We start from the raw sequence: 22,261 nt of genomic DNA on the forward strand, positions 1-22,261 counted from the left end.
TCTTTAGTCTGAAAAGTGAAAACCACTTAAAATCTGTCAAAGATTCAAGGCCTAAATATTTATCCTTTATTGCCTTTGTTATTTTTAGAAAAGTAAATTTTTATTTGTATTTTTCTGGCACTCTTTTACAATGATCTTCTTTTTGTTTACAATTACTTTTAAAAACTATTTGTTCTCACGTTGGCTGGTTTAACTATATAAAAATAATAATTATTTAATATTGATTTTTTGTTTTTCTTTTTGCCAAAATCTCTCTTTTGTTTTATAATTAATTTTAAAATTTGATTAAAAAAAGAATTTATTTTTCTTTTGCTTACATGTCAAAATTTTGTTGGTGAAGTAACTTCTTTATAAGAAAGATAAAACTATTATTTAAGTTTCAAGGTACGCAAATACGTTGTTCCCGCATTTTGTCTCTACCTATAGTCGGTGCCGGCTCTACCAGACATGGTGAAAATGCAGGGATGTGTCTATAGTGTAACAAAAACGGCATCAGCCTCAAGCCCCCACCTAATATATAAAATTTTGGTCTAATGATTCAAAAATATTTTAATTTATATCTTCCACTTGAGTTCAAAACCAAATTCTTATGTTTACAAAATCTTTGTATTTCCTTATATTTATTTATTTAAGCTCTAAGAATCCTAACTATTTGTGTTTTATCAAATGTGTTTCTACGAAGTCTTTTTGTATTTGTATATTATAATTTATTTTTCAGGTTTATAGTGGTGTAAAAGTTGATGCTTAACTTGCTAGATTTTGATTTTGTTTATAACATATGTAAAGACTGATTCTTGCTTAGTTTTCCTGTTATATGAATATTGGTTAGTATTTATGTTTTCTGAATTTGTAAAAAAAAAATCAGAAAATGTTTTTATATGCATATGATTTTTAAGAGAAAAAAAAAATTTAAGATTTTTTAGACATATAATTGTTGTTTTAGACCTTTTTATTATTTATATATATATATATAAACATAAATATAATTATATGTTAATTAATTATCATTAAAAATAATTACACTTTAAAACTTGCCTGATATATATAGTTTAGAAACATTCAAAAATAATTATCATTCAGAAATATTCTCTGATAAATATGCCTTTTTAATTTATTTTTGGACCATAAAATTATTGAGCAACCCTTTGAGTATCTCCATGCCTTAGGGCATCTTTAAAGGGATAACACTTTTTAGTGTTCTTAGATTAGATATATTAGGAAAATAATCTAAGATCAAGTGTTAAGAACTCTTGCTAAAAAATTAGTTATAGGGAGAACTCTGTTTAAAAAGACTCAGTTTCAAAACTAGGATTATTCAAACAAACATACCAAAAAAACAACTGGATCCCAAGTCTTTTAACTTCTCTAGTCATCAAACAATTTCATCGTAAGAAATCAAGCAGAGCATCCATGTCTGCACACTTGATCTTCAAGTCCTTCAACTCTTGCTCAATTTCTTGCAGCCTAGTCACACCAGTCTCTTTCAGTTTCTTCTCCAACCAATCCAACTTAAACCCTGCTTTTGTCACACACTGTAGAGCAGAATATGCCCCGGCCAGATCACCATTGGAGAGTTCCTCGGGAGACTTGCACAGAATCTCATTCAGACATAGTACATCATTCAAGTATTTGTTTCTCAGATGTGGGTTCTTGAGACAAACTTTTGATGCAAAGCCTGGGTACTTTTCAAACAGACTGTTCACAGATTCTACCTGCAAGTAAGAAATTGGACATTTAACATATAAACAATATCGAATATAATGCATCAGTATATATTTATCTCTTACCTGTGAAGAAGGGACTTGAAACCCATTGATATCAATGCTTTTTGGTTTCTCTGGTGGTACATCTAGTGTACCAATAACTTCAAGAACATCTACTTGTGCAACAATTTTGACTTCTCCATTTACCAGAAGACCTTTATCGCTGCCTTTAAACTCCGCAAGGCGAAACATGTACTGAAAACCCCTGATTGTGTTCTCTTGATCAAACCAGGGGTTCAGAGACAACATGAGACTTGACAGTTATATTGTCTCCTTTTATCCCTTCATCTGTTTCAAGATGTTTCTCGGCACTAGTGAAGATGCCAGAGTCAAGTCGCAATTTCACAGACTTATTTTCTTCACCTTCTGCAGCTTCGTCCAATTCTGAGTTTTCTGGAAAGGGATGTTTAACTGGAACATATGAAACAAATTTGTTTTCAAGACAGAGAGAAATGCTGTAGTTGAATATATGAATACCTGGAATGGGTCGAACTGTCTGGAAGATAGACAAGCTGCATCCATGTAAATAGAAATCCATAAAGCTTTTATAATCCTCTGATGACAATATAACGTTATAACCTTGTTGAAACCAATCTCTTCATAAAAGCACAACACTTTCACTCCAACACAGTCATACTAAGTCGGCTATCAATGGTTAAAAAATCTAGGACTGAGAAACAATGACTGATACTAACACTCTAGTAGTAAAGCATCTACAAAGCTCAAGAAGACAACTTCTCTAATTAGAGAGAAGAAGAGAAAGTAATACCTATCAGTGGTGATCTCAGAAAATTTACGAGGGCTCCATGACATTAACAAATTCCCAACACAGAGTAAGCTTCCTTCGTATTTGACCCTATTCACCGTGAAACTCGTTTCATTAAATCTGCAAATTTATCAAGTAATTAAGAGAATCCAATGAACCCTAACTATAACCATTCAATCCCAAAACCCAGAAACTTGTGGGTTAAATCCAAAATCAACGATGAACAACAACAAAAAGTTTTTTTATATATATAGAAACTTGTTTAGGAGTTGTGAAAACAACAACATGAGACTCTACTGCTTCATCATTGTGTTGGGTCACTGAATCAGCTGCAAGCGTCTAATATGCATAGAATCCCAAAATTACTTCAACCAACCAGAATCTATATGCATTGAAACAGCGTCTAATAGATCACGAATCTAGCAAATTTTAACACTCAGCAAATCACATGTATCAAAGCACAAATCACACTATATACATGTATCAGTACAAGCTACAGAACTCAAAAGTTTCTGCAACCAGAATCCGTATGGTGATTAGAAACAGCGATTAATCGAAGAGCGGAGGGACAAGCACCACCGGAGAAAGGAGGATAATCAAAGAACGGAGGGACAAGAAATCTCTCGACCGACCAAAAAAATCTTCCCAATTAAAATGGAACACGTCACACAAGAACACCACAAAAACTGTTCTCAAATAAGATCAGTTGTTGTGATCTAAGATCACTTTTTAATTTTTTCCAAATAAAAAAAACCCAAGAACACCCTATATAAAGATGGCCTTAGGGTATTCGTTTAATACTTTAATTAATTATTTATTTTTAATTTGGGCCATAACTGCCCTTTTTATTTTTATATACAACAAGCCCACTATATAAAGGTTATTTAGGTTTTATGGTATGCAGATAACGTTTGCCAGCATTTTGCCTCCACACCTTTAGTCGATCGGCGCCGGCGCAACCAGAGATGGCGGAGATGGTGATATGTCGGTTAATGGATCCTGAAGGAATTACTTTAGGTGACCCTATCTACGTCCCTCTCCAAACAGGGCCTTTGCAGCTTACTCATCTAACCAATAAATTTCTCAACAATGTAAGAATTTTTCTGTCCTTGGTTTGAAGGATAAAGGAGTGATTTTTCTGAGTTTTTGAGTACAGAGTAACCTCTGTTTATGGTTACACATGGAATTTTCAGGAGGAGAACTTGCCCTACGCTTTCTATGTATCAGACAAGGAACTTGTTGTCCCCCTAGGAACACATTTTGAGAGAGAACAAGGTTTGTTTTTTTTTTTTTGCGCGCTATGATGTAGTAGTATCATATTGTTGATGACGCTCTGGGAAAATTGTGTGCATTCAGTGTCCGTGGAGAATATTTTGACGATAGTGTATCGACAACAAGCTGTTTTCCGAACTCGCCCTGTTAACCGTGTTTCTGCGACCATTGCCGGTATGTCATAATGTTCCTTCCTCTCTGCCGTTTCAACTACCAGACTGACTAGTGGTATTTTCATAGATTAGCTGACTGGTTTGTCTTTAAAAATTATTTATTTAGGTCACGAGGGCTCTGTTCTGTGTGTTTCATTTAGTCCGGACGGTAAGCAGTTAGCTAGTGGCTCAGGTGATACCACTGTCCGGCTGTGGGATCTCTACACTCAAACTCCATTGTTTACATGCAAAGGTACTAATCTCTTTTGCTCTCTAGGTTGTCTCTCCCCTCTAATAATCCTCACCCTGTAATCTGATATGCGGTTTATTAATTTTTCAGGGCACAGAAACTGGGTTCTGGCCCTCGCATGGTCTCCAGATTGTAAGCACCTTGTTAGTGGTGGTTTTGATGGTGAAGTCTGTTGTTGGATACCGGAAACCGGACAGCTAAATGGCAGCCCCCTTAGAGTAACGTCTTTTTGATTTGTCCTTTTTTTTTTGGGTTGTGCTGTGCAATATAATCTCCTTGTGAGTGATGATACTGATGATAAACACTTCACTTGTCCCAGGGTCACAAGAAATGGATTACTAGTATCTCGTGGGAACCAGTCCACCTTAACTACCCATGCCGTCGGTTTGTAACTTCTAGCAAAGATGGGGATGCAAGGATATGGGACATTACACTTAAGAAATCCCTAACTTGTCTCAGTGGACATTCACGTGGTGTGACTTGTGTCAAATGGGGGGGAGAGGGAATTATATATACAGGGTATGTTTCTAAGTTTCTAGACTTCTAGTGCTTTGATCATCCTCTCTTATGTTGTAGATCATGTCACTACTACTTGTATCAATGCCAACTAAAGCTAATTCCTCTCGATCTCTTGTTGCTTGCTAATTCAAAATATGATCTGTCTTGTGTTTGGCAGTTCTCAAGATTGTACAATAAAGATGTGGCAAGTTACTCCGGATGGGGCTCGATGTTTGACAGCAAAATTGGAGGTAAAAGCTCATTTTGATCCCCGTGATCTCTTGTGTTTATTTCTGGCTGTTTCCATCCTGGTGGTAAAAATAGCCAGGACCTGGATGGCTTATGCGTTTCCCCATGTTCTGCATTCACCTGTCCCTTGTGAAGAGATTCTCCTTGTATATCTTTTGAGCAGCCTAATTTTGAACCTGCATATTCTGTTGTTACCTCAGGGGCATGGACATTGGGTGAACTCCCTTGCATTGAGCACAGACTATGTTCTCCGGACAGGAGCTTTTGACCACACTGGACAACAATATTATTCACCTGAAGAAGTTAGAAAGGTACTGAGAGATCCTATCCCTCATTCCTTTACTTTTTTTGTTGTCCATTAACGTACCCTGTTTCTGATCTCTCGTTTGCTCGCTTATATATAGGCTGCGCTTAGAAGATACGACCAAGCAAAAGGAAAGTCCGGTGAAAGATTAGTCTCAGGTTCTGATGACATGAAAATGATTCTTTGGGAACAGTCTGTTAGCGACAAACCTAAAAAGCATATGCACGGTCATCAGCAGGTTGTAAACCATGTGTGTTTCTCACCTAATGGCCAGTGGATTGCAAGTGCGTCTTTTGATAAATCTGTCAAGATATGGGATGGTATCACGGGGGAGTATATTACAACTTTGAGAGGCCATGTTCGTCGTGTTTATCAGATCAGGTTTGGTATAGATTCATTGAGAACATTGGTACCCCTTTCCATGTTTCCCACTAATTATTAATTAATTAGGCTTTGTAACCGCAGTTGGTCCCCGGACAGTAGGATGCTTTTAAGTGGTAGCAGTGACTCTACCCTTAAGGTAATCTTGTTTTTTTTGTTGTCCTAAATCTCATAACAACAAAATATATGGAGGTACTCACTCCTCATATTCTAAACCTTTCTCACTTACACAGGTTTGGGATATTGGACAGAGAAAGTTAAAACAAGATCTTCCTGGTCATGCGGATGAGGTATTATTAACTAACACTTTGTAAGCTTTATTAAATGTTTCCAGCCTGCTTGAAAATGCCAATCGCTTAAATGTTTGTTTTTGCTATGTGTGGATGGATAGGTTTTTGCAGTGGATTGGAGTCCTGATGGCGAGAGAGTAGTTTCCGGTGGGAAAGATGAATGTTTGAAGCTATGGGTGGGTTGAAGAGAGGTAGCAGCTGGAGCTTGATTTATTACAATAACAACACATTGGCTCTCGTTAAATTTATAGATAAAAATGGGATGTTTATTGGTGTATTTGTTCCTGTACAATTAAGGTTTTTTTTCCTTGAGACTTTTAAATTTTATGTTTAGTAGAAAGTATGCGGTCTGCTTTATGTTTTGGTAGAGAGTATGCGGCAAAACTTGATTAATAAAGGGCCTTTGTTTATTATTATAATTATTTTTTCTATGTTTTGTCGAGAAGATAGTTTAATCAGCTTTGAGTATATATAGTAGGATGACCATCCAACTAGTATTAATCGATTCGGCAGCAGAATCTGATAGGAACTCTGCTCCATCTCCTCTGTTATTATTCTCGGAAACACTCTGAAGTTAATTTGTCAACTTTTCGGGGCACCTCATTTGTCACAAAAAGCTTTCTTACTGGATTGGTTTTAGGGGGAATTTAATAGAAAGTGCCACTTTCTAAATTAAAGTAGAGAGAATCAGAGAATTGTCATTATTTCATGAAAATGGAAATCTATAAATGTCAAAAATAGTAAATTATAAATTATTTAGTTGTGAATTACTTTTAGAATAATAGTTTAAATTAAAGTTAATAATTATATTAAGACATGGGTATCTTTAATCATTTTTATATCAACTTATTTAGATGAGAATGAAAGTTAACCAAACAAATACATTTTCATTTAGATATATCTTCGAGATGAACTATTTTTTTGGTCTTGTTTGTTTGATCATTGCGCATTTCGCATTAGAGGGGAAATAAAAGAGAGAGAAAAAGCAAATGGCGACGAATTGTCGTATAATTTGGGCTTCTCATAAATCAAAAACCCAACCCGATAATCATATTGTGGGGGTCCTCTCTCTTTTTCATCCTTTTCCTTTAAATGGGCCGAGGGGTAATATGAATAGGGGTGTCAATCGGGCTGGCCCGGCCCGAAACCCGTAAAGCCCGCATATATTTGAGCCCGGCCGGCCCGGCCCAAAATATTTCCGAGCCTATATTTCAAAGGCCGAGCCCGGCCCTAACAGGGCTACAGGGCTTTTCGGGCTTTTTCGGGCTTATCATACCGACCAAAAATTCAAATTTATAAGTCTTAAAAAACAGTGTTTCAAGGTGCACTATATAAAAAAATTAATCAGAAATTTAATAACTCATCTATATTCATTACAACCAACTTTATTTAATATAAAAAGTTTAAGACTAAACAAAATTTCGATACTTTAACCAAATAAACTATATATAATTCATATAAAATATCATAGATAATTTTTTTTTTAAGTATTAAGTATGGTTATTAAATAAATATAAAAACTATGATTAGAGTTTAAAACTTTAATTACAATAAATTATTAATCAAATATTGGAATCAAACAAAAATGTTAACAAAAAATACAAATATTTTTTTAAAGGGCTTTTCGGGCTGGTCCGAGCCCGGTCGGGCTAAGCCCGAAAAACCCTATAGCCCAAACGGGCTGAGCCCGAAAGACCCGATTTTTTCTGGACATATATATTGAAGCCCGAGCCCGCTATTTTTCAGGGCCGAGCCAGGCCAGCCCGCGGGCTTTAGCCCTAATTGACATGCCTAAATATGAAGTTTCTAATTTTTCACGAGTTGAGAGACTACGTGCTGTTTGCCTAAGTCTTTAAAGGACTGCATGACGTCTGTAGGATATACCAATGAGATTAAAACAAGAGCCCTTAAAACAACCCACACAAAATCCGGGTCGACCCGCCCGTCGTGTAACAAACTCTTCTCTTCTCTATTCCACATCTATTATCCATCTATTATCCATCCGGGATGACAACAAACTCTTCTCTCGTGTAAGCAGAACGAATAGTAAAAAGTTGATGCTTGGATTAACATATATAGCTTCAAGAACTTGATCATAAGTTTGTCCTCTAGGTAATATAAATCATTCACTTTGTTTGCATCTTTTACTGAATTAGTGAATCATGTGGTTGTTGTTTTTTTTTTTCTTTGAAACTGAATTTCAAGAGTGTCGGACAAGAAGGCAATAGGAAAGGAAGGAGAGACTAGAGATGTCATGGGACCTGTGAGGTTGAATAGAGAACAAGGTTATTACACCAGAGGATGGACTATAATAAGAGTCTGTATTCTCATGCATGAAATTTTATTAATATCATATTTGTGTGTCGGAGGAAGATTGAAAAAGATGTTTACCTCGGAGTATTGGTATGGCTGGAAGAATTTTCAGTCAAAGCTGAAAAGAGAAGACACAGTGAAAGAATGGTATGTACAATAAGCATTACTTATCATATAGGAAAGCTAGAGAACTTTTTATTTTCTGGATGCCCTTCACTGTTTGTTTTATTTTCCTGATGGAATGAGCTTTATGGCTTATGTCTTAAGCACTTCGGTTCAATGTGCAGACATAGGTATAAAAGGTTAAGAGGAGGAGAGAAGAGAGAGCAGTGGAGAAAGCTCGACATGCAGAAGAAATGGTAAATTCTGTCTCTTGTTATAATAACCAGATCCCTGACTTTTTCGCAAAATCGTTTGGCACAAAGAGATGTATATGACTGAATTTCATATTAACCCTATCATCTCTCTTATTTGATTCATACTGTATATCTACTGACTTAACATTGTTTTATTGTACGCAGGCATTATTAGCTAGAGAACGTGCTCAAGCTGAGTTCCATGACTGTGAGAATAAAGAGGAAGAGAGGTATAACTGCGTGTCTTTGTTTTTGCAATTAGTTCCTCTTTTAGATTTGTTTGGTGTATGATGCTTGATATATCTCCTTGATCTACAGTTCCATTTCGATCAAAGCAAGGTGAGGTCAAAGATCAGATTATGTGAAGGTCGACTGAAGCTAATCGACGTCCTCTGCAAGCACTTGGATGGTTCTGATTATTTAGATATCGAGCTTAGTAATCCCAACATAGTTTTCAAGGTATTTATTTAGTGTTAAGTTATATTACCTCGAGGCTTATCAGTCAATTACAAACTTATGATCAAGTTCTTCCAAGCAACATTTTAAAGAAGAATAAATCAATCATCACCTTGCCTTGATCAATCCATATAACTTCAAAGAAACAAAAACTTATTTTTGAGGTAATAAAATTTAAAATATATTCAAAAACCAAAATTTATGAAATCAAAAACTCAAGTATCATATGATGATGTAAATAATAATAACCAAAAAAAAGAATTAGCATTGTAATTATCAAAAAAAATCTAAACAACATATTAAATTATGAATTTGAGAAAAACAGGTTCAGCACAATGTTGCAGTTTTGCATTGCCGCTTTTGAAGCCGGCCTGCGATAATAGTTTTCTATGTGTAATGACACAAACTTTTAAATTGTTTTGGTTTTCTCCACTAAATTTTCTACTATCTGCATTTGTTGTAAAAACAGTTTATTAATTGAAAACAATTTTACATTCATACAAATTTTGTTTTTAAAACAAATCATGAAATATATAACAAAAACTAACCCGTAGTGCGGGTTCCAACCTAGTGTAAACTAATTTTGATACACAAAAACTTGCTTTAGAAATGCCAATTTTGGGTTTTCAAGAGAGGTATTATATATCATTATTTAAATCACAAATTTATTTTCTAATAGTTAAACAAATACTAAAAAGTGTAGACTGGTCAATAAGTCTAAGTGATATGATCAATAAAACATTTACTATCCTGTTACATACACCTTGATACAATGGATAGTCATCAATACTTCATGTCTTAAACCAAAATATTGAAAATAATAATGTCAGTCTATATAAGAAACTTTGTAAATACAATTTTGTACATTGAATAACTTCCATAATACACGTGGATAAGTATATCGAACTCACAAGCTAGCCCTCTTGTCGTATATCGTATCTTTGCTTTGCTTTATCTGCACCATTGGTTAGGAGTAAAATTAACCAAGAGATTTTTGAAAAAATACAATACGAAGGCCAATAAACCAAAATTAAGTAAACTTACCTTCAAAAAGCTGATAGTAAACCATTCTCTTACTTCTACATATTCCATAGAATCACTTACCTATAAGGGTTTGATACTTATTTTTACTGAATGTTGCTTGATGAAAAAAAAACAAACTTTGGTATATGGGATTGAGATATGTGAAACTATATTGTAAATCAAAACTTTAATAATGAATCAGGAAAGCCATAGAATAACATAGACCTTAATAATAATAGATATAAAGAAGATACCTAGGTAGGTATACTAAACTCAAAATTGGTTATGTTCTCAACATTGCCTTTGCAATGACTTACCTACAGGGAAAAAATGAAACATGTTTTAATTACGTATATACAAGGCTTGTGAAAAACATAATTTCAAAAGCCAAGTAACAATGCTAAAGCAATTTAAAAAAAAAAGAAGTAACAATGCTAAAGTAAACGTACCTGTGCTAAATCATTTTCTTAGTTCTCCAAATTCTGAAACTCCTCTTTTGAACATCACATGAGTTGTTTGCCTTTCAATCTTGCTTTGTTTGTTAACAATAAGAAATATTTATATTTTTTTGAAGTGAACTTAGATAAAACGCATCCCACTATATAACTATGCACGAAAAATCACAATCAAACCTTCTCAAATTACAAATATATATATATATATATATATATATATATATTACACAATAGTTTCTTTTTCGGATTCAATACTTTTAGTTATGAATGATATATTTATAGAGGCTTAAGAAGATGATAGGGATATATGTGTATGAATCGAGAAAATCTTGTTAAGCAAGACTACAATCTTCAAAAAGGTATTTTGATTACGAAATAATGTATAGGAATATTTTTTTATGTAAGGAATATATATGCCATTAATAAGATTTTGGTGTAATAATTAGTTTCCGTTTTACATATTATCTCGATTTCCGCTTTGATATATTTATAATGTATGGAAACAAAGATTTATTTTTGATTTTTATTGGTTATTGTTAATATTCAATTGTCATTATTGTTTTCCTTAAGTAGACAAATCCTATCATAAAAGATTCACCTAGCCATAAGACAAACAAACGATTAAGTGAAGATCTCAATTTCCTTGGAATAATATAGTTTTGCGATATTATTGTTTCTATTTTAATACTAAAACATTTATCTCTTTTAACTTGAAACGAAAACACAAATTGTAAGGATTGACTATGCAAATAAAAATGATTTTAAGGGTAGAACACAAAATATACTTCAAAAATATATATATATATATATATATATATATAAATTTTAAAGATTTTAAAATATTATATAGATTTTATTGTTATTAGAATAAGATTTTGTTAAATTTTGTTAAAGTGTAGTATTATTAGTAAGATTAGGAAAAAAAGAGGGTGTACGACGTCATTTTGTCAAATATGTTCGCCCAACCTTTAGAAAACGGTTCAGTTTACCAAACTGTTTTGTTCTCAACGCTTCAGTCTCTCTTTTTAACTAAAAAAGCTTTCTTTCTTTTTTTGGTTGAAATTTCTAAAAGAGAGGATTGGGATCGATTCTTAGGGTTTTCATCAAGCAAGCGCTTCGACGACGATCTCTCAATTTTTTTGAGGTTATTGATTCCTTCTTCTTTTCGAATTCTCCGTATCTGCTATAGTTTTTTTTGTGTTTTCTTTCCTCAGCTCGGAAGGATTTCTGAATTCTCGTTGTTTCCGATCGCTTGATACGACCGATGATCTCCAATTGAATTCAATTTTGCCCTTTTTTGGATCTTTCGTTGCAGTAGTCTCGTTGGTGGCGCAAGCATCGATATAGACTTTGTGGGATCGCTTGTAATGAGACGAATTTATTAAAGTTTTGTACTTTAAACTTTCCTGAATCGAATCGACTTAGGGTTTCTAGGGTTTGTTTTAGGGTTCTGTTTGTATACTAGAGAGAGAGAGAGAGAGTGTTTCCTTTTAAAGCTTTCTTGGAACATGTCTGGTGGAACTCCGGTTGGTGGTGGTGGCTACATTAGGCAAAGACATAGCCAAGGTTATGCATCTGGTGGTGATGATCTTGAGGACGATGCTTGCTCTAGGCCACAGCCTTTTGCGTTGGAGAGTCCTAGAAGTAAAACTTGGGTTGAGATTTTGGAGAATGTGCTTTGGATTGCTTCTGCTGTCTTCATTGTCTATTTTGGAGACAGGCACTCTAATATGATACACATTCTCCTACATGATGCTCGGATCAAAAGGTAACCGAGTTCTTCAACAAGGCCTTTTCTTTTTTTACTTTTTTGCTTGTGTTAATATGTTGGGGTGAAGACCTGAGGATGCCATTAGAGGTTTGAATTCAGTGTTCTTGATTATAGTGGTTTAATGTAGTCAATAAAAATAGGATAAACCTTGAAATAATTTACAGAAAGCTAAGTTTAATATGGAAGCAGGAATCAAGAAACTTAGCCAAATATTAAGTGTTAGGAGAATCTGTCTTCGTAAGATATAGTTGAAAAAGTTCTTTTAAGGTCCTTCATGGTTCTTTCCCTAAACCTTAATGAGTCTTGCGGATTAACAAGGACATGTGCATTGGTATGGTGGATACTATTAGAAGGCCATTATCGTTAAACGTGGTTTAGGAAATGCAGATTCTCTTGTTACGATTTGATGTAGGTTTCTGAAATTTCAAGATTTGTTTTGGGTGATGGGTCTTACTGTGAAAAACTATCTAAACATAGTGCAATTATTTCCAGGATGCCTTTGTATTTCGGGATGTTGGGAATAGCTGTGAACATTGTAATCATAATCTACGAAAGCATGCTATCGTGGAGCATGAGAAGGTTTGATGAGAAATGGGAACTCTGGAGTATATCTGCTCTGCCTTTCATCACCCTACTCGGCCTCATTTCATTTGGCCTGTAAGTAAATCACATGTTTTAGTCAATCAGGAACCACCGGGGTTATCATTATGTGTTGTGTGTGACAAATTTGCAAAAATGCAGGCTCTCCTTTGCTCTGTGGCCTATATGGAGCTTCTTGACTCTTCCTCTTCTGGTACGATCTCAGTCCACTATACAACAAAATCATTCCTTGTAGACAAATCTTATATGGTTTTGTTTTTTTTTGATGATTTTGCAGTTCACATTGTTCATGGCTTGCCTAGTTGTGTTCCCACACCTCATGATCATAAAATTCAGGCCTCAATACGAGGAACTTCGGATAGATTGATATGTAGAAGAGGATGGAGATAGGTGTAACTGGCAAAGTGACGCCCTTATTTTTCTTCAGAAGTGAATAAATCTGAAAACTGAAGGGCATGCGTTTGTTTTGTGGTGTATATAGATAGAGATAGGTGAACTACTCATTGATGATCTAGAGGGATCTTTTTTGTTTTTCCTTTATTGTTTTGGTCATTGAGATTAGTTCATGTCTTGCTTGTTTCATTTCTGAGTTTAGTGAAGTGAAAAATGTTCTCTTTCGTCTCCCTTCAAAATTAATTTACAAGTTTGTGATGAATAGTGGAATAAAATCATTAGTAGTAGAGAAGGCTTATAACTCATAAGCTACAAAACAAGCCCCCACAATTGGGTAAGTAAGAGTAAACATTATTGAATCCTAACCCGCAAATAACCAAATTAATCATGCTTGCCTTCATTGAAATTAGTTACTCCAAAAATTGATATACTGACCCAAAGAAAAAAAAAAAAAGTAAAAAACAAAGGAAGGAAGCAAATTAATATCTTCGCAAGACAAAACTACAAATTGGTGAAGGTTGAAAAAGCAAAGTGTGTTTGGGTGCTGCTGGTGGGATAAGAGGGGGAAAGATGGGATACGTAATGAGGCTGCTGATAAACTCTCCTTCTACGCCTCTTCTCCAACTCCGATACCACCGGACTCTTGACCCGAACTCCGTCTTCTCACTGCGAACCTCGATTACGAAAAGCAGCAAGGGACGATTCTCCTGTCTTTTCTCCGGCGGCAGCCAGAGAGAGGTTTGTGACAACTTTACCCTTTTACTTCCCTTTACTTGTTCAAAGTACAATTTTGTTTGAACAACTCGCTCTTCTTAATCGATGACGTTAGAATTTCAATTTCTTCAGGATTAGTGGGTTCTCCTGAAAATTGTTGTTTATGGAGCCGATTGAAGTAAAGCTCACGACTTTTTTGAAAGGAGTTAGTTTGGGTTCATTTTCCAACTTGAATTACGAAGCATACTGATCAGTTTTTTTGGAACAAGTTTAGCGGCACAGTTCTTAGCTACTGTATCTAGACTTGAATTGAATGTTGCAGATTTTGAGTTGTTCTGCGTTGGTTGAAAGAGTGGTGTAAGGGCTTGAATTATACAAATGTCTCGGTAGATTGTTTCTAGCTGTTGGTTGCCCATTTGGGTAAGAGTTTAGAGTCTCTCTCTCTGGTTTGGTGAATTGGTATGAATGAGAATAGCAATTCATAGCTTTGTTTCTTATCACATATATTATGCCTCCTTCATTTCTGCAGCTTCTCTGTATATATATATATATATATACATAGGAAGTAGTTTGTTTAACAACAACTTTATTTAGGAACTCCACAATTAACAGTTTCTATCTCTGTGAACGAAAGTTGTATGACACATCAAGGAAAACAAATTTAAGAGAATTGATATGCTTCAGAGACGGAGAACTGTAGCATCGTGATTTAGGGGCTAATACTGTGCAGTTCAATTTCCTTGATTGTGCAGGACCAAGCTCGTAAAGCATTGGAAAGCGCTCTTGGTGGGAAGAAAAATGAGTTTGAGATGTGGGACAAAGAGATCAAGAAAAGAGAAGAATCTGGCGGCGGAAATGGTGGTAGTGGAGGAGGAGGAGGGTGGTTTGGAGGTGGTGGTTGGTTCGGTGGAGATCATTTCTGGAGTGAAGCACAGCAGATTGCCATTACCCTCTTAGCCATACTTGTCGTGGTATGAATTTTCTTAAAAATTTAAACCATTCTTGTTAATTGGAGAATCATAAAGAGAAAGACTTTTTTGTTGTTGTTGTTGTTGTTGGTTTTGAGGTGTGTTTACTGGTTGCAGTATATGTTGGTTGCGAAAGGTGGAGTAATGGCTGCATTTGTGTTAAACCCGTTGTTGTATGCGTTGCGAGGAACACGAGAAGGTTTGACTTCCCTTAGCTCCAAACTCATGGGAAGAGATGCTTCGAAAGTGAACAGTGATAGATCAGAGGAAATGTGGAAGAAGGAAGGTTTCACTGCTAAAGAGAGCGTTGTTCGGAAATGGGGAAGTGACTGAAACAAGAAGAATGACTTGAGTGCCTTTTGTAAATTGAAAATGAGATCAAATGCAATCGACCATTTCAGTTTTGTAATGAAATTTTAAATTTAGGTATTCTTCTGTGAACGAGAAAGAGTGACTCTGTTTGTAACTTCATCATCCTTTCCTTTTAACATCAAGATGAGATAAATGTGTCTCACAGCTAAATGCTTTTCCACAAATAATGAGCAAGTTTATCGTTGTAGCCTGTCGGTTTTTGTCTATACAACTTTTCTGTCGTCCGAATGGGGTAATCTTACAACTAATAAGAAGATGAAACCTCTACACACTGTCTTATGGTAATGTTTTTTTGGCCAAGCAGAGAGCTAATCCAGACTAAAATCTTCAAGCCATATGATAACTTCGTTCCTCTGCAATGCAAAGCAATTACAAAGCACAGATGAGCACACTAATCAGAAGGAAATGCAGTAACCATCATTTGGTGTGTTATGATGATAATAATGACAAAGATAAGATAACAGTAACTGCTTAATTCCTAACTTATAGAAATCAAACATTGGTAGAGCTCGGAATCATACCATTATGAAGTTCCATGTTCGTCCTGGATCATTGTAACGAGCAAGCATACAACCCTTCTTAGCTCTAAGACCATCTTTACTCAGACTGTTCCTCAGCTCAATCTCTTTTGCGCGGACAACATCCTCTGTCGGTTTCCCACTGAATTTAATTGCTGCAGCAAAACCGCCTTCCATCTGCTTCAACTTGATATTTTCTTCATTAGGCGCCGGTAAGCTAGAGGAACAAAGTTTACCCGGTCAGTCTCATAAACCATATTCGTAGGTCATAATGGTGACTTAAACTATCCAAGATAAGGTTTACCTGCTGAGATCTTTTCCTGATGGAATGACAATTTGTACTGACACATCAGCAAAGAGTTGAGCATCTGTTGTTTGGGTGAACACTGGTGTTGTCATTGATATTTTCTCTGTCGTTGAGTTTTTTCCGAAAATGTAGCTTCATAGGTAACAACATGAGTTAGATTTAGCCCAAAAATGCTAGGAGAATTAATGGATACACACACAGAAACTTAGACAACCCTCACCCAGCGACATTGTTGAAACCTGAAGAGCCAGAAAGCTTGTCACCGTTTGTCTCCACCACAATGAAAGGTTCATACTTTCTGACCTGCAAAACCATTAAATCGAGTTTAAAGAAGATCATGACAGGAACAATTTGAATATATGGTGCAGTAAGCCAAACACAGGAAGATATGTAACCTCATAGTTTGCTCTTCTTTTCAGTATTTGATACTTTGGAGTTTCCAAGTCAGGCGTTTTATATATCCGTAACTGCAAACAAGAAAAGTTAAAACTATAATAACTCACTTGTAAAGGAGATGATCAAATCATTTTTAAAAAGAAAGCTAATAGAGACCAACCCCACCTGCTTAAACACATCAACAAGACCTTCTAGAGAAAAGTAATCATTGTTACTGATAGAATCCCACAAGTCCTGCACAAATCCAGTTGTGTTGATAAGTAAACCGCACTAAAAAGGAGCTTACACAAGAACATGTTCAACCATATATATATATATATACCAGATGGCTGCAAAATTTCTTAGTTTGTGGATTAACTTCCATGATAGATGTTCCAGTGAAGACAAGCTCTGGTTTCCATGGTAAAAGCATGAACTTCATAACCATTGTCCATCTTGTGGTAATCTCATATGGACCTGTCTATAGCAGCAGCTTGCATCAGTTACATAGTTTACAAACTAATTGGTAAAAAAGAAAAAAGCTTAAAACTTTGTCAAGACCTGTTTAGCCCAGTGAAGTTGAAAAAGAGGAGTGAAGAGATTCTTGAGGAGAGAAATGTTGAAGATGTAACCGGAGATGGTGTCGTGCTTTGTGATGGGGTCTCTGAACTTGACATGCTCGTCATAAGCCGTCGGATCGATTCCTTGGTCGTCGAATAGGTGAGGAAGATCCTTGTATAAGAACCCGACGAGCTCTTCCATGTCAACCTTCGACGATGATGTCGATGCCACTTCCTTGCCCACTTCAAGACTCAGTATTGGCCGCAGCCGGGGTGTTAAGTTGCGGCTCGGAAGAGAGAGGAAACGGGTGGGAACATGACGCCGGGAATCAATTCCGACGGCGGTGAGAATTGGCCGGTTGAGGTGAACACTGGTAGCCATAGAACGTTGATAAAAAGTTTTGGTGGTTCCCTTTTTATTAATGACTTTTATAATTGTTACTATCAAACTTTAATTTAGTGTAGTAAATAAATTAGTTATTTTACTGTATAATAATCATAAGGAGACTAATTTAGGCGTGTGGACTATATATATTGTGCAGACGTGTTTAGAAACGAACCAATCGAGCATGCTTGATGGTGTAGTTCCGAACACTTGTCAAGTCTACTGGATGATAACTTTTCTTCATGTGGAAGTGGAAGACCAACAACAAGTCAACAATGCACAGAGATGAATTCTTTAATTGTACAAATTTTCTTTTCACTTGTGGGCTTCACTTTATTAAGCTTTTCACTATAGGCCCATTTGATTTGGGCTAATGGAGGAGGGAACTTAACTCCAACAGCAAGTATACATTGTTGCCGTGCTTGGATTTACCAGATACATACTAGGGTGATTGGCACTGTGGCACACTTTTGTAAGAAAGTTGTGCAAATGGCATACTTCTTGTCCAGAGGGCACTTTAAGTTTGTGAGATTACTGTCATACCCTGTAACTAGAATCTGGTTTCGTAATCAGTTATATTACGACATCGTTTTGGGTTAAAGGATTTTTTATTTTTTTGACTGAATTATTGGGTTCGATTTTTTATTTTGACCACGAAGTAAAAAGAGATTTATCTTCAATCGTCACTTTGGTAACCTAGATCCGCCGCCGTCGTTCTCTGTTTGAACCGTCGACCACGAAGTAACCCAGTGTTGCGGCCGTCGATTCCTTTGGAAATCCTTTTGTTCGCCGCCGCTCTGTGTAAATCTTTTCTTGTTCCTGTGCACCTTTTCCTTCGTTGGATGAGAATCTATTTCGATGACAGGTAATCGCCGTATATCTAGTTTTTTCAGACGCCCTTCAATTGAGAATTCTACTTCACCAACAGGAAATATTGTAGAAACAGCGGAGACGAGTAATTCGGAGTGGGATATTCGGCTTCCACAACGTTTATTTGCCACCGACCGGTACCCAGATGCGAGGCTTAACATCTACTCGAAGCCCGAGATTCTCAATGTAATCCGCGATGTGCTTAAAGGGACACCTGAAATGGAGCGGATTTTGGATTCACCGTTGGGATCATTGTTTAGTTTGCGGGTTGCCGAGTGTCCAATATCTTGCAAGTTACTTCACGCTCTACTATGCAGACAGGTACTGTCCAAACAGAGGTATGAATTGTGGACAGTGTTCGGTGGACAGCCACTTAGGTTTTCTTTGGTTGAGTTTGGTGCTGTTACTGGTTTGGATTGCCGTGAGTTCCCTGAAGAGTAAGACCCATAGTACGACCATGTTCCTGAACCTGAGGAGAAAAGTTTCTGGGATGAGTTGATTGGGGAAGATAGGAAGACGACATTGGCGGATGCTATTAAAGTCTTCGAAGACCCATTAGTCAAAGATGGTAACAAGAAACTTCGGCTAGCACTGCTTATTATTGTTGATGGTGTCCTAATAGCCAAAACTCAAACTCATCGTCCGACTTTCAAGTATGTGGAGATGCTTGAAGACGTAGATGCGTTTCTCGCTTTTCCTTGGGGGCGAGAATCTTTCTTGAAGACAATAGCTTCGATGAGGCCAGAGAGTAGGTTGCCAATTACTCATGTTAACAAGAAATTGAGAGTTCAGGATAAAACCAAGGACGAGATTGCAACATTCACAGATAAATTGCAGCAGAAGACAATACGTTAGGCCGGTTTTCCCTTGTCACTACAGTTACTTGCGTATAGCAACATATCTGGTCTGGTGGAGAAGATCCCAGGGGCTAATGACAGGAGGACCATATTGGAATGGGATTCTCTTGTTTTTGCCAAGAACAACCTTAATTTGAGAGACATTCTGGTGACTGAAAGCGGTGACACGGTAAGTATTTTTTTTGGTACCGTTAAGTTTAACTTAGTGACCACGTGGATACTATAGTTGGTGATTATCCACATAGTCATCAACTATAGTATCCACGTGGATAGTATTCTTGTTTAGATTTAGATGGTGACCACGTGGATAGTATTCTGACTAAGTTTCCGTTATCCACAGCTTGTTGTTAATCCTTATCGTGTTGTTGATCCACCCGAAGAGGGATGGGGAGAGTGGGATGATGAAGTTAAAGACAAAAAGATAATGTATATGGAGGCGCAGATCGGAAGAGGACACGTATTCTCGAAAAAGGAGTGGCCAGGTGGGGATATGTCGTTGCCTTTAATTACCGTGAGAGACAATAAGAAGAAGATTGTACACAGGAAGAACGTTGTCTGCCGCGATGGAGGTAGGACGCAAAGACTTGCCGTTAGAGGAGGGACTTTTAAAAAGAAGAAATGTCGTAATTTGGCGGCCGACATTGAAGGTAATGAGTTGTCTGAACTCAAGGGTTGGTTCAAGAACCAGTTAGTTGAGCTTAGGGGTGAAGATGAATTGAAGTTCAAGAAGATTGAGGGCAAGTACAAGAAAATGGAAGGGAGGTTTAAAGCGTTTAGGAAGAGTAGATTGTTGAGAAGGAAATTTATACAAGTTTCCCGTAAGAATAGGAAAAGTGACCGTCTGGCCAGTCCCAAACAGAGTAACGCAGTTGATGGTGCTAGCGAGGATATCTCATGGAAGGGTGACGCTGTGGATGGTGTTAGTGTTGATAATGTGTCGGATTCAACTAGGAAATCCAAAGATGGGCCCGAGAATGTAATGACATCTGAGGTCGACCCAAGTGGGGAGGATATGAAACAACCCTTCCCGTTTTTTTTTTTTTAATACCTTAATTTACTAGTGGTCCCATACCCACTAACATCCTAACATCAATCAATAACCACGGATAATCAAATAAAACAAATTCCATTAAACCAAAAGAATTCCAACATTCAAATCCAATAACCAATAACATCACTCAAATAAAGAGGTAACCAACAACTAACATCCTACAATGTTCCTTTGACTTAATCTAGCAACCTAACAACAGCTAGACCACAATCAATCAAGTCTCTAGAACATCCTCCTCCTCATAGCCCTTGATTCCACGATCACACTTTTCCTTTACCTGCACACCACAAACAACAATTGAGATGCGTAAGTATTATCATAAATACTTAGTGAGGCCATCCTCCCATCTACTGGGTTATACACACAAGCAGATGAGACCCTCAAGTTCAAGCAAAACAAACAACACACAACAATACATCAAACCAGAAAAACAAGTCTCGGATAAGACTAGTGTCAACCGATGCCAAACGGTGTCGATCGATGCTACAACAAGGTGTCGACCGATGCCAAACAGTGTCGACCGATGCCCATCAAATTGGTGTCGACCGATGCTCCTGAGTGTCGATCGATGCCTCCTCTGCAGACACGATCTGCGCGAAACCCAGCGACGAACTCCGACTCCAATCAACCCAAAATCGACTCCAATCAAGTCTAACCATCTCGGAATTCACTAGAAATCACACAAACAACGAACCCAAGCAACAAAACAACACAAACCACAAAGAAAACACACAAACAAGAGAGATCTCATGCTTAGATCAACCATGGTCAAGCACTCACCTCAAGAACAAGAAGTTTGGATTGAGAAACGTGGAAAACAACACCTCCAGAAGCTTCCCCTTCGATTCCAGCAACAGCTAACCCTCCTACAGCCTCAGATCTCTCCAAAATCACCAAGAACCAGCCCAGCAATCTCAGAAAACGTTTTTCTCTCTTTTCTCTCTTTCTTTTCACTCAACGGCGACAAAAAGAGACTCTGAAACCCTAAAATTCGTCCTAAGACACTTATAACTCGACTTAGGGATTTTAATTGAACCAAACCGAACCAATTCGGCAATTAAATCAAACCGGTCGAACCCAGAAATTAGTGGTGTCGATCGATGCCACTAGGGTGTCGATCGACACTCCTTCCAAAATCCCAAATTCTGGTTCGCGGATGTTACAGGATATTCTTGACGGTGGTCATAATTGGCGTCAATATGTTGCTGATTTTTCGACTGTGGTTAGTATCAATTTCCCATACTATGTATTATCTATCTTGATATACTCATTAACGAATTTCTTGTTCATATCATTGTGTTAGAATGACTGTGATGAAAACTTGGCCGGAGAAGTTGGTCTTGTACTTACCGTAAAGGTTAATGAGGTTTGCGAGTAGTTAGCCCATATTTTCATCACATTGTTTTAGTTGAACCGTCACTTACAGAATGTAGTGGTAAAGCAGACGGGAACTCATTTGCATAAATGTTCGTCATCAAAGGTGGATGAGACGAAAGAAGAGTTGCAGGTGAGAAATCTGTTTTTGTCACTTGGATGCATTTTTAGATTGGTTTAATTACCCATTGAGTCTTATATACTGAACAGGGAGACAATGTTCCTGTTGATATGATGGATGTTTTAAGGACTCCTTCGCCAGGGAGGGTAAGTTGTTTTTGTAATTTACAAACTTAATTAAAATTTCACTGTATGTATATTCATCTATCTTGTTGAAATTTGTACATACAGTTTGAGTCCAGTTGTCTGGAGATGTCGTGTTCTGTTGACGTACCAATATATGACACTGAAAGCAAACCTATTCTCACTGTAAGCATTGAAACCAATAGATTCAAACTTTTGAGACTTAAAAAACGTGGTACTAAATATAGAAAATGTCGCAGGACTCTGATGGAGTCTCCTATTTAGCTGATTTGAAGCCTATCTACGATACAGAGATGAAAGACATCGCGGGTGAAGATGAGGTAAAACCATTATCAGAATGATTATATTTCGTGA

General features: G+C 36.8%; 5 protein-coding genes and 1 long non-coding RNA gene across 30 annotated transcripts; 4 read left to right on the plus strand and 2 right to left on the minus strand.

Annotated features, from left to right (window-relative positions):
- Nucleotides 1–1,240: 1,240 nt before the first annotated feature.
- On the minus strand, nt 1,241–3,391 carry LOC104770392 (MATH domain and coiled-coil domain-containing protein At3g27040). 19 transcript variants are annotated; one of them, XM_019241800.2, is made up of 5 exons: nt 3,008–3,391; nt 2,533–2,619; nt 2,241–2,318; nt 1,788–2,156; nt 1,241–1,712 (listed from the first exon to the last, which is right to left on the minus strand). In XM_019241800.2, exons 4-5 carry the CDS (start codon nt 2,010–2,012, stop codon nt 1,383–1,385), a joined length of 555 nt encoding a protein of 184 aa, XP_019097345.1. In that variant the 5' UTR covers nt 2,013–2,156; nt 2,241–2,318; nt 2,533–2,619; nt 3,008–3,391; the 3' UTR covers nt 1,241–1,382. The 19 variants fall into 19 exon arrangements, with proteins under 19 accessions (XP_019097345.1, XP_087360970.1, XP_087360969.1 ...); XM_087504844.1 differs by having other exon boundaries at nt 2,241–2,275; nt 3,008–3,317; XM_087504843.1 differs by having other exon boundaries at nt 2,241–2,275; nt 2,533–2,649; nt 3,008–3,306.
- LOC104770393 (notchless protein homolog) lies at nt 3,307–6,344 on the plus strand. 2 transcript variants are annotated; one of them, XM_010494814.3, is made up of 12 exons: nt 3,307–3,620; nt 3,723–3,804; nt 3,886–3,975; nt 4,081–4,206; nt 4,294–4,421; nt 4,523–4,722; nt 4,880–4,952; nt 5,151–5,261; nt 5,355–5,635; nt 5,720–5,774; nt 5,869–5,925; nt 6,027–6,344. In XM_010494814.3, exons 1-12 carry the CDS (start codon nt 3,495–3,497, stop codon nt 6,108–6,110), a joined length of 1,413 nt encoding a protein of 470 aa, XP_010493116.2. In that variant the 5' UTR covers nt 3,307–3,494; the 3' UTR covers nt 6,111–6,344. The 2 variants fall into 2 exon arrangements, with proteins under 2 accessions (XP_010493116.2, XP_087360966.1); XM_087504840.1 differs by having other exon boundaries at nt 3,326–3,620; nt 5,705–5,774.
- Nucleotides 6,345–8,139: 1,795 nt separating this feature from the next.
- LOC147918669 (uncharacterized) lies at nt 8,140–9,089 on the plus strand. Its single transcript, XR_015592621.1, has 4 exons — nt 8,140–8,385; nt 8,526–8,597; nt 8,760–8,824; nt 8,913–9,089. It is a non-coding gene; the product is annotated as an uncharacterized LOC147918669 (long non-coding RNA).
- A 2,366-nt stretch (nt 9,090–11,455) lies between these two features.
- LOC104770394 (uncharacterized) lies at nt 11,456–13,516 on the plus strand. 2 transcript variants are annotated; one of them, XM_010494815.3, is made up of 5 exons: nt 11,456–11,672; nt 11,844–12,296; nt 12,792–12,956; nt 13,041–13,092; nt 13,177–13,516. In XM_010494815.3, the coding sequence occupies exons 2-5, from the start codon at nt 12,037–12,039 to the stop codon at nt 13,264–13,266; spliced, it is 567 nt and encodes a 188-aa protein (XP_010493117.1). In that variant the 5' UTR covers nt 11,456–11,672; nt 11,844–12,036; the 3' UTR covers nt 13,267–13,516. The 2 variants fall into 2 exon arrangements, with proteins under 2 accessions (XP_010493117.1, XP_010493118.1); XM_010494816.3 differs by having other exon boundaries at nt 11,847–12,296.
- Nucleotides 13,517–13,704: 188 nt separating this feature from the next.
- LOC104770396 (uncharacterized) lies at nt 13,705–15,510 on the plus strand. Of its 4 annotated transcripts, none has more exons than XM_087504858.1 (4): nt 13,777–14,030; nt 14,139–14,184; nt 14,759–14,977; nt 15,092–15,510. In XM_087504858.1, exons 2-4 carry the CDS (start codon nt 14,170–14,172, stop codon nt 15,305–15,307), a joined length of 450 nt encoding a protein of 149 aa, XP_087360984.1. In that variant the 5' UTR covers nt 13,777–14,030; nt 14,139–14,169; the 3' UTR covers nt 15,308–15,510. The 4 variants fall into 4 exon arrangements, with proteins under 4 accessions (XP_010493120.1, XP_087360984.1, XP_087360985.1 ...); XM_087504859.1 differs by having other exon boundaries at nt 13,783–14,030; nt 14,139–14,426; XM_087504857.1 differs by having other exon boundaries at nt 13,803–14,030; nt 14,139–14,211.
- Nucleotides 15,432–17,795, minus strand: LOC104770395 (heme-binding-like protein At3g10130, chloroplastic). 2 transcript variants are annotated; one of them, XM_010494817.3, is made up of 8 exons: nt 17,108–17,795; nt 16,890–17,027; nt 16,733–16,801; nt 16,567–16,638; nt 16,392–16,474; nt 16,169–16,303; nt 15,868–16,081; nt 15,432–15,699 (listed from the first exon to the last, which is right to left on the minus strand). In XM_010494817.3, exons 1-8 carry the CDS (start codon nt 17,486–17,488, stop codon nt 15,655–15,657), a joined length of 1,137 nt encoding a protein of 378 aa, XP_010493119.1. In that variant the 5' UTR covers nt 17,489–17,795; the 3' UTR covers nt 15,432–15,654. The 2 variants fall into 2 exon arrangements, with proteins under 2 accessions (XP_010493119.1, XP_087360981.1); XM_087504855.1 differs by having other exon boundaries at nt 16,890–17,023; nt 17,108–17,757.
- Nucleotides 17,796–22,261: the final 4,466 nt, after the last annotated feature.

Source organism: Camelina sativa, chromosome 20 (genome assembly GCF_030686135.1).
Source record: "Camelina sativa cultivar CO46 ecotype springtype chromosome 20, ASM3068613v1".
Taxonomy (NCBI): Eukaryota; Viridiplantae; Streptophyta; class Magnoliopsida; order Brassicales; family Brassicaceae; genus Camelina; species Camelina sativa.

Excerpts from the sequence above, each read along its gene's own strand:
- LOC104770393 (XM_087504840.1), top strand. The coding sequence starts at position 3,495 with ATGGCGGAGATGGTGATATGTCGGTTAATGGATCCTGAAGGAATTACT. Across the intron at positions 3,621-3,722 it reads CCAATAAATTTCTCAACAAT|GAGGAGAACTTGCCCTACGC; the intron begins GTAAGAATTTTT and ends TGGAATTTTCAG. Across the intron at positions 5,775-5,868 it reads GCAGTGACTCTACCCTTAAG|GTTTGGGATATTGGACAGAG; the intron begins GTAATCTTGTTT and ends TCACTTACACAG.
- LOC104770395 (XM_010494817.3), bottom strand. The coding sequence starts at position 17,488 with ATGGCTACCAGTGTTCACCTCAACCGGCCAATTCTCACCGCCGTCGGA. Across the intron at positions 16,802-16,889 it reads AGAAATTTTGCAGCCATCTG|GACTTGTGGGATTCTATCAG; the intron begins GTATATATATAT and ends GGATTTGTGCAG. Across the intron at positions 16,639-16,732 it reads TTGTTGATGTGTTTAAGCAG|TTACGGATATATAAAACGCC; the intron begins GTGGGGTTGGTC and ends TCTTGTTTGCAG.
- LOC104770392 (XM_019241800.2), bottom strand. The coding sequence starts at position 2,012 with ATGTTGTCTCTGAACCCCTGGTTTGATCAAGAGAACACAATCAGGGGT. Across the intron at positions 1,713-1,787 it reads TTCAAGTCCCTTCTTCACAG|GTAGAATCTGTGAACAGTCT; the intron begins GTAAGAGATAAA and ends TCTTACTTGCAG.
- LOC104770396 (XM_010494818.3), top strand. The coding sequence starts at position 13,863 with ATGGGATACGTAATGAGGCTGCTGATAAACTCTCCTTCTACGCCTCTT. Across the intron at positions 14,031-14,758 it reads CCGGCGGCAGCCAGAGAGAG|GACCAAGCTCGTAAAGCATT; the intron begins GTTTGTGACAAC and ends TTGATTGTGCAG. Across the intron at positions 14,978-15,091 it reads TCTTAGCCATACTTGTCGTG|TATATGTTGGTTGCGAAAGG; the intron begins GTATGAATTTTC and ends TACTGGTTGCAG.
- LOC104770394 (XM_010494815.3), top strand. The coding sequence starts at position 12,037 with ATGTCTGGTGGAACTCCGGTTGGTGGTGGTGGCTACATTAGGCAAAGA. Across the intron at positions 12,957-13,040 it reads GGCCTCATTTCATTTGGCCT|GCTCTCCTTTGCTCTGTGGC; the intron begins GTAAGTAAATCA and ends GCAAAAATGCAG. Across the intron at positions 13,093-13,176 it reads TCTTGACTCTTCCTCTTCTG|TTCACATTGTTCATGGCTTG; the intron begins GTACGATCTCAG and ends ATGATTTTGCAG.